We start from the raw sequence: 17,682 nt of genomic DNA on the forward strand, positions 1-17,682 counted from the left end.
CTTCAGCTCTCTGTTTACCAAGGCTCCCTGTGAATTATTTGTCAGGTCTGCAGCAGCCCTGGGGATGCTTTCACAGCTCTGGGATTGTGTTACCTGCCACACGCCCACTTTTCACAGGCAAAGTCTTTCTGAATGTCCCACTCTTGAGTGGGAGGTTTGAACCAATCAAATGCTTTTTAAAATGAATAGTTTATTCACCAAAGTTTTGGTGTACTCACCTGACCTGACTCTCCATGAAGATGTATGACATTTGTGTAACAGCTTCTGCATCCACAGACATGAAGAGTTTTTCTTGGTTTTGTTTTTGTTGGGCAAGCAGGCACAGGGATTGTTTGTTTATGGGTTTATGTGTTTGCTTCCCATGGGAAGCTGGAGTATAAAGCACTGCAGAAATCCCAGACATTTATTGAATACCACCCCAGCATGTTCCCCAAGACATCTCCTCTTTCAAACACCCAACTGATGCATTTTCCTGGCACAGAAAAGATGAGGAAAAGTTCTCAGAAACCTCATGGTGGGTTGACTCTGGCTGAATGGCAGGTGCCCATCCAGCCACTCTTTAATTTCCTCTTCTTAACTGGACAGGGGAGAGAAAATATAAGAAAAGGCCCCCAGGTCAAGATAAGGGTTGTTCACCAAGAGCAAAACAGATTCAAGTTGGGAAAAACTAGTTTATTACTAATCAAATTAGGAAGTATAATGAGAAACAAAACCAAATCTTGAAACACCTTCCTCCACCCTTCTATTCTTCTCAGGCTCAGCTTCAGTCTCAATTTCTCTACCCCTTTTCATCCAGCAGGGAGAATGGGGGTTGTGGTCAGTTCACCTCACATTGTCTCTGCTGCTCCTCACTCTTCCCCTGCTCCAGAGTGGGGTCTCTCCAAAGGAGTCTAAGTCATTCAGGAATTTCTCCAACGTGAATTCTTCCCAAGGATTGTTTTTTATGAAGTGCTCCAGCATGAGTCCCTTTCCATGAGATGCAATCCTTCTCCAATGAGGGATCCTCTCTCCACAGATTCTACCAGGATCCTGCTCCAGCACAGGCTTCCCTTGGAGTCACAGCCTCCTTCAGACATCCCCCTGCTCTGGCAGGGGCACCTCCAGGGGCTGCAGATGGATCTCTGCACTCCCCTGCCCTCCAGGGGCTCAGCCACCTCTCTGGGCTGTACCACGGAATCTCAGCTCTGGAGCCTGGAGCAGCTCCTTCTCCTCTTGCCCTGCCCAGGGTGTTTGCAGAGCTGTTCCTCTCACATTCACACTCCTCTCTTTCACCTGCTGTTGTGCAGTACCTTTTACACCTTCTTAAATATGTGATCCCAGAGGTGCCACCAGTGTTGTGGAAGGGCTCAGCCTTGACCAGCCAGCAGGTCCATGGTGGAGCTGAGGGAAGCTTCTGGCATCTTCTCACAGAAGCCACCTCTGCAGTCCACCCCATCACCAAAACCTTGCCACACAAACCTAACACTCCTTTAACTCAAGTTTTCTCATTACATTTTCTACACACTTTACTCCCTCCCAAACGACCACTGGCAGAACGATATCAACAGGTTGATTTAACAATAATGATAACAGTTTCTTGTGTCTGGCTTGGAGGAGAGATTTTATAGATGTCTGAAGAACAAAGGGATCCCTCCCACCATACACACCTCGTCCTGAGCTTGCAAAATACTGAGAAATGGAAAACTCTGAGACTTCTTTCTCCTTTACCAAAATATGAAAGGAGTCTTCAGAGGATAGTGTATTCCTTCACCAGGCTGTGCACATCAACACCAGCAACATCAGCATAGAGTTCAGGCACCACTGGCTCAGGCACCTGCAGCACTGTGTGCCCATTGCTGGTCTTCATGGCTGTTTTCAGGGAGCACAAGAGCTCTGCTGGAGAAGGCCTGTGAGCTGCACTCCACTGCCAGCAGGACTTCATGATGCAGTACCTGTAAAGGAGAGAATTATGTCTTCATGCAAAGAAATGTACCTCAGATTGTCCCTGTGGATACTTTGTTCATTTCAGAGAACATCCTGTAAGTTAGAGGAGAAAAATCATTCCCCAGCAGTGCTGCACCTTGAAAGGAAGCAATAGAGCAGCAAAATGCAAGAGCACTTAAGGAAACAGAAATAAGTGTCATTTTCAAGAGGACAGAAAGGTTTTGGCCACAGGCATTTTATGCAGCAGAACCCAGTAAGGAGATGTGGCAGACACAAATCTCAGCTAACAGGTTACTCTCAGTATAGTCTAGACTTAGAAATCTTGTGTAAAATCTCATTTTCTGTGTCTCACTTCCATTTAGCTCTGCCAACCTCACGTTCAATTGTCCATAAAGCAGGTGGCTTACATGGCTTGCTGGCAGGTTGAGGGCTGCTTCATAATGTTCTGTTTCTGCAGGTATGATAAGATGTCAGAAGGTGGCACCTCAGGATATGGTGGAGCACCTGAAACAAAGGCAAAAGGAGCAATGGTAGAAAACTCTATGGAAATGCTTGCACAGAGCACCTTCTGTGCAAGATTGCCTTCTTCCCCTAGAAAAATCTGGTTTTTCTTCTACCACAATTCCCAGTAACAGAAGGTCTAAAAGGAATTCATAAGACTTTCCAAACTGGAAAAAACAGAGTGCTTAATTAAATGGCCCAACTTTACATTCTAAAATTCGAGGTTTGGGGTCTTGTTAATTTGCTGCTTCCTTACGTATGTTGTTTTATTTTTTAATTAGCATTATATCTTCTTACCCAATGTAATCATTTCGTACAGCAGAATTCCAAAAGACCATCTGCAAGAAAAGAAAACAAAGGGATGTTGTCTGCTGGCTTAAACACATGAAAACAAGTAGGCATGGCCTGTAGACAGGAGAAAGGATGAGCTGTAAAAGTGGAGCCGAAACGAGATCTGCCTTCCTGTGAACTTCAGCACTAAAATGGTGCATAAAGGAATGAAAGAGACAGGTGAGACAAGACAGGTGAACTTCTACTCCCAAAATGAAGCCTTACATGTCTGCCTTGATGGTGGGGGGTTTGCTCAGGAGCCTCTCTGGTGCCTGCCACTTGACGGGCACTTTCCGTGTGACTGAGCTGGCGCCGTGTGTGTGGGTTTCATAAGCCATGCCCAAACCACAGAGCTTAGCAGTGAAGTTCTGATGAAGGAGGATATTCCTGGCAGCAATGTCACCATGGAACAAGTTCTTTTCTTCCAGATAAGCCTGGGAAATTGGAAAAGAAAGAAAATAGGATGATTTTAAAATGGTAATTTAATTGATACGAATTTTCACTGAGTTTCACTGATGGTTGTTTTCAACACTGTGGAGTAGAGACGTGTGCTCACCAACATAATGGAAGGACATTTTAACAAAGCCTTTATTCCCAGTGCTTAGGGGAAGAAGACTTAACCCACCATGCAAATGGAGCAAGAAGGAAAAAACGCAGCCAACATGAGCAGACTTACCAGAGCTACTGCAACCTGCTGTCCAACCTCATACACCTGCCTCTCAGTGAGGTCATAGGGGACACCATCCATAGCCATTACATCCTGGAGACAAAATAAGAGACCTTGGTTCAAACACAGTAGTAGGATAGTGGGGAATGTCTCCTTCTGTCTAATCTTATGCTCCTCCTTTTCACAATTGCTCATGAATTGACCGAAATGTAAGAGGATGTGGGATGGGTGATGCTGATGTGTTAAATAAGACCAGTACACCAGAGACAACTGGTGGGCAAACTGACATGTGGGGAAAAACTTATTAGGTTAGAAACAAATTGTCAGAATGACAGTGAAGAACACCAATCCACACAGGTGAATGGAAGTTAATATTATAAATTAGAATGATGAGTAGAAAAGCACACTTCTAACATATGAGTTGTGTACCTGGTATGACACTAACAGTCCATCTCTCCTACCACCCTGCCTGTAACAGTAAGAGAAAGGGAGATGAGAAAGAGTCAGGTAAGCACACAAATGTTCTTCCAGTGCCATTTTACAGTCCACAGATAAGTTCTATTTAAAAACTTCCTGAGATGGTTATGGTTTCAACATGTTCAGTAACCTCTGAAAGGTTACCTTCCATAACTCTCCTCATATGAAACATGTGTCAGTATCCACAGCAGTCAATGGCAAGACATTCCATTAGTCAACCCCTCACTTCATGAGGAACCAGCTTCATTTATTTATTTTGAACATGACACATCCTAGCTTTATTTGCTACCACCTGGACCTTCTGCTGAACAGGACAGGAAGCAATCCTTCTGTATTTAGAGTTTCAGATGTAGGAGAGTGATGGATTGACACACTAACAGCAGAGTTTTGTTTTTCAAGCCTTTTGTAACAATGAGTCAGAGAATCACAGTATATGCTCAGTTGGAAGGGACCCACAAGGACCATTGAGTCCAACTCCTGGCCCTGCACAGGACATGCCAACAACCCCACCCTGCCCCTGACAGTATTGTCCCTGGAGCTCTGACAGCCTTGGAGTCGTGACCACTCCCTGGAGAACCTGTTTAATGCCCCACCACCCTCTGGAGGAAGAATATCTTCCGGCTATCCAATCTAAACCTCCCCTGATATCTGGGGTCTTTTTTAGCTTGAGTTAACATTTTCAATGGACTATATATTTTCATACAATCAGACCTCATGCCATCAGATTTCACCCCTCATCAGCAATGGGCAGACATGAAGCCATCATCCACAAATATGAAACTTCTTCCTGTGCATTACTTCACTGTTGACTATGCTGAATTTCATCTGTTCTTTTTGTTGACAAGTCTCTCAATCTTGGAAGATTCTTCTGGAATTCCTTTGGGTCAGCCCTTGCCTTTACTGGCTGGAATCATCAGCAAATATCATCATGTCACTGTCATCCCATTTTTAGGTTATTAATACACGTAATGAACAGCACCATGTCCTAGAGCTGACCTCCCTTCAGTGCAAGTACCAACCTTTCATTCTTATATTCTATTTCCTGTCTTTTACCAATTAGTTATCATCCCATGAGTTTCCCCCTATGTTGGAACTGCTCTGCTTTCTTAAAAGCATTTGAAGTGAGACATGATTTAAAACTAGAAATTCAGGTGGCTGAATGAATTCATTCTAATTCCAGTGCCTGCAATGCCCTTCAATGGTCGGCAAATTGAGACCTGTGTAGAACTTCTTTGGGGCATGGAAATAGTTTTGATTGCTATAGAGGGATGCATGGAGAGATGGAAAAATCATTTATGACTCATGGATAGATACGTACCTAAGGAATTTAAAAAGCTATTTCTTTTGACTCACCTTCCGACACGTCCACAGAAATGTCAGCAGGTCACCAAGAGACACATCTTCCATGATCATATAAAGTGGGAGCTGCTCTACACAACATCCAACCAACTCAACCAGGTTCTCGTGATGGCCAAGATTTTGATGGAATTTAATCCTCCCCAAGAAATCCTTTACTTTCTGCGGACTAGCCGGGTCTGAAAGAACAAAATGAAACAAATTAAAAACAAAACAACAACAAATAGAAGCAGCAAAGAACAGGTTTGACAGCTAAAATCAGCATGGTCAGCAATCTTTAATCCCACCAAAGCATTCCTACATGAACATCTCTGACTTATTACACTGAACACATCTTGGTTTTGCCCAGTATTGATGTCTGGGGTAGAGAGACTGCACCAAAGTGGATCCTGACCATGGGCCTTACCTTGCAAGGCTTTCAATACCACAGTCTTGGTCTTCCCAGAGCTCCCAGTTTCCAGCTGTGCCCTGTAGATGCTCCCATAGGCACCAAGTTTGATCAGCTGCAAGGTGTCTGGTAAGAGTTTCTCTCGTGATATCTCTAATTCTCTCAGAGTCAAGGATGCAGAACTTAGCAGGCTCTCCACAGATTTCTCACTCAGCTGGATGAAGCAGTTCTCTGCTAGGCAGGGTTTCTGCTGATTCTTTTTTGTCACTAACAAAAGCAAATGCATATGAGGCATAAAACCAGACAGATGAACTCCTGTAATAGGTGGCAGTGCTCATCCTTCAATGCTTTTTTATTTTTGCACCACAGTGCTTTGGAAATCAGGGCAAAGTAAGGAATTGTTATTGTATCTTGCTTATCCTGGCCCTTGAAGAGGAGAAAGAATTTATCTCCCATTCTATTTGAGGAAAAGACAGAACCAGTCTAGAAATATCTCCCATATTTAACTACATAACCTTTATAGATAAGATACAATTGGACTTCATTCCCTCATGCTCAAGCAATGAACATTTTCTTTTATTACCAATTCTCAATTATTTCTCTTAATATAGGCTCAAGAGACTGTTTCCCTCTACATACCCAAAATTAGTTCAGAACTGTATTTTCATTTCCACACAACAAACCTTTCCTGACCCTCTCACCAGCCCCTGCTCTACCTCATGTTGTCTCCATAGGAAGAGGGAGCAGCTTGAAATTAAATTTCTTAAATGGCAGCATAGAAAATTGATGAACTGGGTGTAATCTACATCAAAATTACTACAATTCATAACTACCTCATAAAACTCTCCCTGCAGCAGCCTCCAGGAGGCTGTTACCTAAATACACTTTGCAGCTCCTGTAATGTGACCACAGCATGTTCAACAGCCTACAAGGCATGATGCTTTAGATCTTCTCAGATCCATCTACACTACAGCTTCCACTTCTGCTGTTGCAAAATGATGTAAATCAGGGTTCCCAATTTTTCTAATGTTTACTGGATTGCTGAATACCACTCAGGGTCCTCATAAATGGTTTTGCCTAACAGCTCAAGAGATGGGGAAATGGGATCGGCTGCTGGCCACTGAAACCAACACTCTTTCCTCTGGTTGAAAGGTTTGGGGTTTTTTTACCTTGGGTTCCAGCTGGTGCTGATTGCTCCTGCTTTGCTCTCAGGCCACGGCAGTGGAGCCAAAGGATCACAGTGAGCAAAATGACAAAAATCCCCACCAGGAGGGCTGGGACAACGATCACCTCTGTTTGATATTCGCGCACAACTGCCAGCAGAGAAAGGAAATGGGAAAACCAAGGAATAAGCAGCACACTGGTTCTGTGTAACCACATACCAAAAATCCATTTCAGTAACTTTCAACCCCAAAAGTGTGTGTTCCATCCTCTGGAACAGCTGAACATTGTTAGTGCTGCCACCTTATTTTTCAGAGGTGCTGAGTAGCTAAACTGCATGAAATCACTAAGAGTCCCACACCTAAGGTCACTCATATGGAGACCAGGAATTGTAGCCATTTAAAGTGCCACCCACCAGTGAAACAGAAACAGCACTGGCAGCAGGACAGCAGGGAGATAGGACAGGCTGGATATTGCTGTGTCATCAAGTGCAATTACAGCTCCAGCTCCAGAGCATTGTAAAGGAAACTGAGTGTGGTCACCTTTGGAATTTGACTGGAAGTCATTGCAATTAGTAAGGTTCAGGAAAGTCACTATCTTTCTCATGTCTCCAGATCAAGATAATTTTTTCAGTTCCCAAAGATGGCAGAAAGTCATGAAATCAAAATCCCACAAAACTTTTCCTTTGAGAAGCTGCAGGGAATCTTTAATGATTGCTGTACACCTCACTAGAAGTAGGAATTCTTTATAATGGCTGAATTTATGTGAGTTAATCCTGCCACAGAGGCTTCATCCCCATAAACATTTCTGCCCTGAAACACAGTGCAGGGAAAGCTCCATCAAATCTTTCTATGTGGGCTGGGATGAAGGTGGAGGAGGAGAAAGGAAGCTTTAGTGAAGCTGGCCTTCCTGCCCAGCATGTAAAGCATTATTAAAGAAATGTGTGAATCCTACCACACAGCTTGTCATTGCTATTGCACTCCAGCAGCATCCGTGAGAATCTCCTCACATCCCCTGCCATGGTCAGTCGCAAGCAAGCAGGTCTCCAACCCTCACTTCCTGCACAGACATAAAGAACAATAACAGAAATCATTAGGAGAAAGGATGATGATGAAGCAACAAGTGAAGTGAATAGGGATCTTTCTACCCCTTACAATCAGTGGCTGCATGAAGCAGTAACTGGGATTTGAAGGCTTGGAGAATGACACAGGACATCCACTATCACATCCTATGGATGATGCACTCCATGCCCAGAGAGAATTTAGGGTTAAACTTGTTTTACAAGCAAATGAGGACCCCTAGGCCTAAAGGCTGGCATATGTGCAAAAATCCAGAAATACAAACTTAATTCTATTTAAAGAACATCTAATACACTCCTAACTAACATATTTTTTTAGATGCTAGAATGGCTCAGCATTTTATCTTCTAGTCCATTACAAGTGAACACATCAGCAGCATGCAAGGAAAATATCATTCTTGACTACAGTCCTTGTCACAATTCCTACTGTTGCTGCACAAAGACAAGGAGAAAAGAGTTGTCATTAGGGCTCTCTCTGGTACCAACTTCTGAGCACTTCCAAGTCTGTGGGTATTCTGAAGCACAACATCTGCAATTCTTCTGCATTTATAGCGGAAAATCCAGAGCCTGTACAAGCAGGCACCTTGTTTAGGCACTGCTTCTTATAAACATTGCTAAAAGTTAAGATTTAACAGCTTTGCAAACAGTATTATCTAGGATTTTATTATTATTTATTATCTAGAACAGTATTATCTAGAATTCCTATTTTAGGAATTGTGACTTTTATCCTGTAAGCACCTACTTTGTTTTCAGCTATGGGTTTTAGGCAATTAACCTCAATGGCAAACATAGGGCATTGATTTTATGGAATTTAATGATGAAAGGTTTAACAGTTTCTTCTCATGCTTCAAAATAATGAGTGAAATTATTCTTTACCAGTTGCTCAACAGAGGCAGCAGAGAAAGGAAAATGGATATAACTGTACTTTAAGGTATCACAAAAAGTCTGTTTTCTTTTTTTATTTGATTTCATTCTTAATGTGCTAGCAGATTTACCTGGTTCCAAGGTCTGGCTACACCAGGAATCCAGTCAGAGGAGTAATAACACAGCAAAAATACCAAACTTTTCAGGTACACTCTGAAAGCAAAATGCTAAAACAACCCACCTCAGCTCTAACACACACACAGAAATCCACAGGACCAGTCCTGGCTTCTTTCATGGTCAGGCACACACAGACTTCAGGACCATTAGCTGGCAATCATATTGTCTCATCTAAGTCATGAACAGTCCAAGCTCCATCCTAAAACTTGCTGATGGCTTTACTAGAAATGCAAACTGTCATTTAAACACCATGCACAGGCACACAAAAGCACACAGACCCCAATTTGTGCTTACTGAGAGAGCAGCAAAAGTCCATGGAAAAAGCTCTGACACAGCAGCCAGGTCTACATCAGTCCCTGTCTGTAAAAAAAAAAAAATCCTCTCTACTCTTTATACACCTCCCAGCAGTGGCACTCATGTTTTCTAACCACATTCAGGGCAGAGCCATGGGATCCAGGAATGAAAACAATGGCAGTCATTGGCACTTTATTTGCCCTGGCACTCCCATGTGCTGTGGTTGCTTATGGAGGTGTTATGACTGGAAAAGTTTGATTACAGAAGCCTATTTACACTCTATGTCTCTTTCCTCTTGCAACACTCAGCAAGTAGAAAAGGAAGTTTTGCTCAGTAAGGTGATTCTGAAGTGCCTTTCAGTGCCACTTTTCAGGCCAAGACCAAATAAATTCCTCTACGAGGCTCTTTCTGCAACTTGTCTAACAGTAACATCACTGCAGTTCTTACATTCCTATCCTCACAAGGACAATGGTAACTCAGAAATCCACAGAACTCACATTATGCATTCAATATTTTTTTGCAATGGGAGACACGTAAAAGTTATGAGGAACTAACACAATTCATGTGTATGAATGTAACACATTCATACTCAGCACAGAGCAGGACTACTGGCAGTGCTCGACTACTTATTTTATTAGATGAAGACATTTTTCCAGTACCAAGACAGGATAAAGGAAACAAAAATATCTTGAAAGGTTCAACATCTGTACCTCACTGGCATTCTGATTTTCCTTGCCTGTGTGTTGACACTGTACCAGGATCAGTCCTGTCTAGATCAGGTGCGCACATACATTGTGCTACTTCAATTCAGAATTTGCATTAGAGAATTTGTGCAATTTCAACTAAATGTCAATTTATTTATTCCACTGTATTTTTTAATGTTCTTCTACACAGACTGAATTCCACTCACTGGAATTCATAGAATCATAAAGGTTGGAGACGACCCTTAAAATCATCAAGTCCAACAGTCAGCCCAGCACCACCACCATGTTCACCACCAAACCGTGTCCTCATGTGCCACATCCATAGGGTTTTTTGTACATTTCCAGGGATGGCGACTCCACCAACTTCACTGGGCAGACTATCCCGATGTTTAATGACTCTCAGAAAAGAAATTTTTCTTAATCTAATATAAACATCCCAACTTTTGAGGCTGTTTCCTCTCATCCTGTCCCTGTTCCCTGGGAGCAGAGCCCGACCCCCCCGGCTGTCCCCTCCTGTCAGGGAGTTGTGCAGAGCCACAAGGTCCCCCCTGAGCCTCCTTTTCTCCAGGCTGAGCCCCCACAGCTCCCTCAGCCCCTCCTGCTGCTCCAGCCCCTTCCCCAGCTCCCTTCCCTTCCCTGGACACGCTCCAGCAGCCCCTCAATGTCTTTCTTGTGCTGAGGTTCCCAGCAGTGCCCCAGGGTGTGAGGTGTGTCCCCAGCAGTGCCCAGCACAGGGACAGTCACTGCCCTGGCCCTGCTGCCACCCCATGGCTGGCACAGCCCAGGTGCCATTGGCCTCTTGCCCCCCTGGGCTCCTGTGCAGCCCTGTGCTGTCCCCAGCACCTTTCCCAGGGCCTTTCCCAGCTTTGCAGCCCCTCTGGCCCAGCCTGGAGCTGCAGGGGGTTGGTGTGAGCCAAGGGCAGGAGCCAGGACCTGGCCTTGTTGGGCCACTGGGCTGGGCCCATGGATCCAGCCTGTCCAGATCCCTCTGCAGAGCCTTCTGACCCTCAACCTGAACCCAAATCCTGATGTCAAAGCTAAATATACAGCCAAGACCACGGTACCTAAAAATAGCAGAAGCAGCTGCTCTAAGCAAAACCTTAGCAAAAGTTAAACTACAGTCACCAGCACTTGCAAACTGCTCCTTGCAGACCACTTGGTGCAGAGCAGCTCCTCAGCCTGGCAGCAGTAACAGGTTAATTAACCCCCATCCTACACCAACACTGCTCCTCTGTGCACATTTGCCAACAGGATGAACACTTGGGGAAAGGTTCATCAGGTTGGTTTTCATCCAAGGGGATGTCCTAGACTCCAACAAAAGGTGGCATTTTGTTTTGCTGTTTTGCTGCCCAGGCAATTTAGACAAAGCACAGAGGGCAACAGAGGGACAGGAAGAAGCAGCTAGAAGGTGGCAGCTGGGGGAGCTGCTTAAACCAGTTCAGGAAGCCCAAATACTGAATGTGAGTGTAGCCGAGCTGAATTAGGTGCTCACCAATGCCAAAAGAAGGGATTATCTCCTCTCGCTGCTGTCTTCTCATTGCTTGTTTTGCTCTCAGTTGTGCAACCGATCACATGGTGAACTGATTCAAGCCACTAACCCAGCAGGAAAAAATCCACTGCTCTTTTGCCACGGTGATTTCCTGCCCTTTCAGTGGTGGCATTAGTCAGGGGTGAATGGCTAATTCATCTAAAGCTGCACTGTGAAACCACACCTTGTGTCAGCACGGATCCACATGCACTGTGTGCCAGCAAAAGCCTTACTGTGATTTTTCCATTCATCCTCACTTGGATATTGTCCTCTTGGCAAGAGCAGAAACATTCACGTGGCAAACTGAACCAGGAAGGTGATCTGCCCTAAAATAATCAATCCTCTCTGACATTTTATGGCCTAAAGTTCTCATCAAGCTCGAATTATGTTATTTAAAGTGCCAGGACTAAGACTTAAGAAGCCTGAGTGACAAACTTTGTGGTGAAGACTGAAAAGGAAGAGAAATATCAAGACTTGACATGCCCATGGGATACAAGGGAACAGAGAGCTTGGATGCTGCCCACACAGAAGCTGCCTGCTGCTTGCTCCTGCCATGTTGAAGAGAGTAAGTTGCCCATATTCACAGCAAATATACAGTTTTGCCCCTGAATATGTCTAATTTGTGAGCTACCAGCAGTCTCCATCATCAGTGCAAACCTGTAAAATCCTTGTGTAATGATTAGCTCAAGAATAACTGCCTGACTGATAAAAAACAAAACCTTAAACATTATGCCTTCTACTTGTAATTTCTTGCAATGACAGAACCTTGCTCTCCAGCTTTTCCAGTCACCATTTCACTGCTGCTTTTATTATTTCCCTCCTCTTTTATCTGACCTTTGAACGTGGTCAACAGTCAAGGCTTTGGCGACTGCTCTGCACAAGCACAATGTGCTGGCTGTGCAGGAGGAAGGGAGAGGAGCTACCAGGGAACTGCAGGAACCAAAACAGCAGGAAACCACCAGGTGTGGGCACTTGTGGACATTGAATGTGAGACAAGACAGAGAAATAAAGCCCCATTGTAAAGCAAACAGTGAAAAAGAGATTTTTGGGGTTTTTTTTCCCCCCTGCCGTGTCCACCATTTACTAAAAGCAACATCCACAGAAATAAAAAAAACTAGCCTGACAGGTTTCAGCCATGCATTTGTTAGACTGTGTATTCTGTCTCTTCTTCCTGCAGACAACCATGACATCTTTGCAAGGTCTCCCTGGCCCGTGGAGTCATCTCATCTCTCACTGCAAGGCACCTGTGGGTTACCAAGCCCTGTGCAGAACGAGAAATTCTGACCGGCCACACCAGAGTCACTTCTGTCCTTGTGAACAACGATTAGAAATAATATCCTGTGGCTTGCTGCAACACTGTCTCAGCTATAAAGATTTAATAGTGTAACTCACTTTTTCAAACAGCTGGTAGCTGTAACACCCTGTAAGAAAACAAAGCGTTTCAAAAATCACATACAGAGACGCAAGATTTTCTCTTGGTCCAAAATTAGAAGCAATGCTTGAATATCAAACCTAGGCTAGCTGCTGCAGAAGCATATTAAGGGAGTGGAAGAAAATTAGGCTGATCACTTTTGAAGAGTTAGACCACAGAGAAAACAGCAAATAATGAGGCCCATGCTGCTACCTGAGCAGGTGGTTACTTAGAGGAAACTTGGCTCCTTTTCAGTACAGCACAAAAAAACAAGCAAAGTCAACAGTCACTACTGCACTGAGAAATTAGTCAGGAGGACTCAGTACTGCTGTGCTTTTATGCTAAAAATGTTAGTTCTAACAGGCACCATTTTAGGGGAGATATGCAAGTTCTTACAGTGCTAGGTAAGAGCACTAGGTAAGTTTTGCTTCAACTCAGATAATCTACAAAAATTAATTTATTTGTGCTGCATAAGGAAATCTAAGCACAGAAGTGTGAAGTGGTACAGAACCTGAACGGGGATAAAGACAAAGGTATTTTTTCTAATGCAGACACAGCCTACTAGAGTTTCTGGAAAATTAATAATATATCTTCAACATTCCCACTGAATTGAGGCCACCAAAAGTAATTCCTCACAGGTAATCTGAAGAATAAGTTAAAACGACAGGAAAACCCAAGGAACACATTAAGCTGAAGCCCTTAATGAGCAGGCTATTAAAAGTCTAGAGGCCACACTTTCAACAGTATACTATCACCTATGGCTTCCTTTTATGAAACCAAAATCATATCCTACTTTTGAAAATGTCTCCCGGCTGACTGAGCTCTGGTTTTGCTGCCTGTACTAAGCCTGTATCAAACCCAGCAGAAATACAGAAATTCTAAAAAACTGTGACAGCAAAAGCTACGAGAGAACATGAGAAGAATGAAGGATTTTTGTTTTAAAGGACCATGCATACATATAATTCTTGTTGTGAAAAACCTACTGTGAGATAAAAATACTGCATGACATCACATTGCTGCTTAATGGTTTAAGAAATCCAACACAGATCTGCTTTCATGAATTCGCAGCCACCTGGAGCTGTGCAAACAACTTTAGTTTCAGTTTCCCGAGTTCTGGATGCTTCTTGGTGGATTTAAAACAGATTTTGTTTGTAATTTAATCAGCAGCTCATGCACACACAGGTAAATACAGGAAAATCTAGATATCTGCACCACTTTGGGTTAGAGTTCACTGCCTTACAATCAATGGTAAATTAGTAAAATGGTAATTAGTTCTGAATTCAGCCCTAGGCATGCATTACTTAACTAAGGACTGGCCATATTTATACACACATGCATAACATCACCCCGTTTCAGTGAACTGAAACTAAACTTAATTACTTTGTTAATTTCCTTCTCTTTAAAAAAATGCCCGTGAGCTATTTCATTCAAATCAGCCAGCGCGTAGAAGGCATCCCTCTTTTATTTTCTTCTCAAGCCCTCTTACCACTCTGCTCACAGAAATGACTACAAGCAGCTTCACTACAAGCAGTAAGTACACACATGCCTACACAGATGTACAGTACAGCCACCTTCTAATTCAGGTCACATTTATGTTAACAAAAGTCTTTTAAGAAATAAATATTCATGGGCTGATCTTCCAGAAGGGCTTCCTCTCACTTACCTGGATGACACCACTTTCCTTGCCCTACGGTTGTCTTTTCCTGAAGCTTTCCTGCTACCAGATCCCAGTTTGTGAGGCCACTCCCAGTAACGCTGACGATCACCTTGGTATGGTTTTATGACTAAGCTCCTCCTCACTGATTTTTCTCTACTCCAGTCCCGCCCAGCTTTGGTTCTTTGCTTGTCTAAGTCTCCCCAGGGATGTCCAGCACAGAGCTGACAGGACGGCACACACCTGCAGAACGGGTCTGCCTGCCTTCCACACAGCAGCTGCTCATGGGCTGACTGCAGAGATGGGCACTGCAAAGAGCCCTTGGGCAGGCACCTGCACTGGGGTTTGAAAGGCAGATCAATGCACATCAAGAGGGACAGATGATGGAATAAACAGAATTCATATGCTTCTAGTTACAGGTTCATGTTTAGAAAGAATGGGCCTTTGGAAGAGAAAATCTGTACAAAACCCTCAGGAGTCCAGAGGGTGAAAAAGTGTTCCAGCAAGAACACAGTCTGCAAATGAAGAAAGATCTAAGATTACTAATATCAAAACATGCTACAGCAGAAACAGAGGCTTTTTCACATTCTGCCTTGTCCTTTGGTGTCCCTCCTGCTCGGGCTGTCCATGCATTCTGCCAGAACTGTGGAAAGTTTGGTTTTCCTCTGCCCTTTCCTCACACCACTCTGAGCTCCCCAACCACACCAGACAATATTCCTGAACTTCCCTGTGACCTTTTTCTGCCATGATGCCCTTGGGGCCTCCATTATGGTCTGCTGGTGTCCCCAGCAGCCATGGAGTGTAATCTTCATCACACCTCAGCATTTTATTTCTGGGGACTTTCTTCCCAACCAATTCACACAGTCAAGTTCCAGCTGTTGGCCTGCCCTCCCCTACCACTGATAAATCCTGTGTTAAGACTTTCAGATTCCTGAGTCCTGGTTACATGAGTCTACACAAGATTATTTGCTTATCTACTTCATAGGAGTGAGAGGCAGTTGCATTTCTAGAGCAAACAATATGAGACCTACTTCTTGTTGAGAGATAAACTTCATTTCACAGTCAGCAACTCAATGCAGGTGGCTTGGGGAAGATGCAGCAGGTGATGTGATCTCTGCCAACTGTTTTAGCCAAACCCACCTTCTACTGTTAACATTTTGTCACTGCATAGATGTTATTGTGGGGCAAATTTTAGTTGTAGCCCAATCAATAGTTAATTTAAGAGAGACTTCTCCTTAGCATTATTCTTCCAGCTGGCATTTATGAAAACCAAAAGTGATTTCTTCATTGCTTGACTCTCTACAGACACTGGCAGGAGTGGGCAAAATAGAATCAGCAAAAAGTCCAGTGATATGGATTTTTATCCCCTGGGAAACCAGGAGACATCTTCCAGACTGAAAACTTCCTTGAATTAGAAAGATTCTACATTTTACATTTAGATTCTATGTCTTGAATTAGGAAGATTTCTATTAGAAAGATACTACAGCTGCAGAATGTAGGCTTAGACTCTGGTTTCAGCTTTCCTCTCATTCTGGTACTAACTTACATTGACTCTGCAGGGTTTTCCCCATGAAGGAGCACGGGATCTGTCTTCTACCTCATTCTCCATTAAATAGTAGGTAAAATGCAAATAACAGTTCCTTATTTAAATGAGTTCCTTACTGAAATGAGTTGCATTCCACAGGCACCTTCCTCAAGGGCACCTGGAGGAAAACCTATTTGGATTTCTGTTTAAAAATATGACAACTGAAAATCTTCCTCCTCCTTTCAGTTTCTACACTTCCCCACTGTGGAAGAGAGTGTGAAAGGCACAGGGTTAAATATTCAGGGTAAGCATATACAAAACTAGCAATGGCTGCAGCTTTTAATTTCCCCCACCAGTGTCTCTGTTGTGCTCCCAGTCTGACTGGTCAGATAAGATATTTTAATGGTTCAGAGTTCAGACTTCAGCCTATATAATCCTCCTCATTCACCAACAAGCCTATCCCCGTGTTTAGTGAAGTGACAGAAGTAATTTATTGTCCTGTGACAAACAGACTTTTCCTGCTATGTCCTGTATTGTATGTGCATCCACAAAGAAAACATTGCCTGTTGAACACCCTCTATCCTTCTCTGCTTTTTCCTTATGATTAAGCACACTGAAAGGCAGCAGATTGGTAGTTAAAACTACAGTTTCCATCTTCTTTATCTCCAAGACAGCTGTAGCACACCTAGAAACCATGTTAACCACATACAGCTGCTGTACCACAGCTTTAAGATGGGTTCTGGGACTAAGCAGTAAATTTCTTGACTTGTTTTCACATTCTAATATAAGACTTAAAACTGTGGCTTAGAACTGATAGACTGTGACTCATCTTTTGGTCAACTTAAACCCACAGAGGTGTGAAAACTCAGAAGAGAAGGGGCTAATGTGTAAGTCCCAAACAACAGCAGGACCAACCAAGGATTGTTGTTAATACCACACTGTGAGAAAGAACAAGATGTGGCTGGGGAAGGGGCCATGCAGAGGATGGGCAGCACTTTTCTGGGACAAACACCCTTGATGTAGTTTCTGCAGATAAACACAACATGGCACAGCACAGAAATGATCACAGAAAGTGAAGGAAAACCTCCCATCATTATCCCAAGCGTCTTCTCTGCCTCATGAGCTTTGTTTCTCAAGGCAGCAGGTTTTCTTAATCAAGAAAATTTAGAAGCCTATTTTTTTTAATGGCAATTCTATTGTGATTTTCACTTCAGCCCTGCAGTATTTGTTTTTTAAAACTTCCAAAGGTAGCACCATATGAAAAGAAATAAAGTAGAAAACTGAAATGACCTAAAGACCAGCCATCAATCTTCATCAGCCAGCTGAAGGTCCAGTAATTTGCTAGCACTTCCTCTATTCATGGATTTTACTCAGCTGCTTTTGAATACCTGCAAAACTTTAGCAACACAATGCTCTCTGATAAAGTTGCATTCATGCAACTCAGGTGAATAAATACTTAATTTTATTTTGAAGATGAATTCAGCAGTGAAATGAGAGGTGATTTCAAGAGATGAGCAAGACTGCTGCATAGGAAAAATACTAATATACCAAATAATTTAAAAACAGGACTAAGTTTGTGTTTGTGTGGATGAAGAAGGGTAACAAGAAACAGCCCAAACTATTCAAGTTTTGGATATTGATCTG

At 43.2% G+C, this 17,682-nt stretch overlaps 1 protein-coding gene across 2 annotated transcripts; it reads right to left on the reverse strand.

Moving 5' to 3' along the window:
• Positions 1 to 855: 855 nt before the first annotated feature.
• On the reverse strand, positions 856 to 14,646 carry STYK1 (serine/threonine/tyrosine kinase 1). Of its 2 annotated transcripts, none has more exons than XM_083858765.1 (10): positions 14,523 to 14,646; positions 7,758 to 7,862; positions 6,812 to 6,955; positions 5,661 to 5,909; positions 5,252 to 5,433; positions 3,431 to 3,514; positions 2,980 to 3,188; positions 2,722 to 2,762; positions 2,331 to 2,427; positions 856 to 1,931 (listed from the first exon to the last, which is right to left on the reverse strand). In XM_083858765.1, exons 2-10 carry the CDS (start codon positions 7,822 to 7,824, stop codon positions 1,727 to 1,729), a joined length of 1,278 nt encoding a protein of 425 aa, XP_083714891.1. In that variant the 5' UTR covers positions 7,825 to 7,862; positions 14,523 to 14,646; the 3' UTR covers positions 856 to 1,726. The 2 variants fall into 2 exon arrangements, with proteins under 2 accessions (XP_083714891.1, XP_083714890.1); XM_083858764.1 differs by lacking the exon at positions 14,523 to 14,646 and adding an exon at positions 11,413 to 11,511.
• Positions 14,647 to 17,682: the final 3,036 nt, after the last annotated feature.

The sequence above is a fragment of the Zosterops lateralis genome (assembly GCF_965231275.1).
Source record: "Zosterops lateralis genome assembly, chromosome: 4".
NCBI classification, from domain to species: Eukaryota; Metazoa; Chordata; class Aves; order Passeriformes; family Zosteropidae; genus Zosterops; species Zosterops lateralis.

Excerpts from the sequence above, each read along its gene's own strand:
- STYK1 (XM_083858764.1), bottom strand. The coding sequence starts at position 11,458 with ATGAGAAGACAGCAGCGAGAGGAGATAATCCCTTCTTTTGGCATTG. Across the intron at positions 7,863-11,412 it reads AATCCCTTCTTTTGGCATTG|GAAGTGAGGGTTGGAGACCT; the intron begins GTGAGCACCTAA and ends ATGTCTGTGCAG. Across the intron at positions 5,434-5,660 it reads GGTATTGAAAGCCTTGCAAG|ACCCGGCTAGTCCGCAGAAA; the intron begins GTAAGGCCCATG and ends TTGTTCTTTCAG.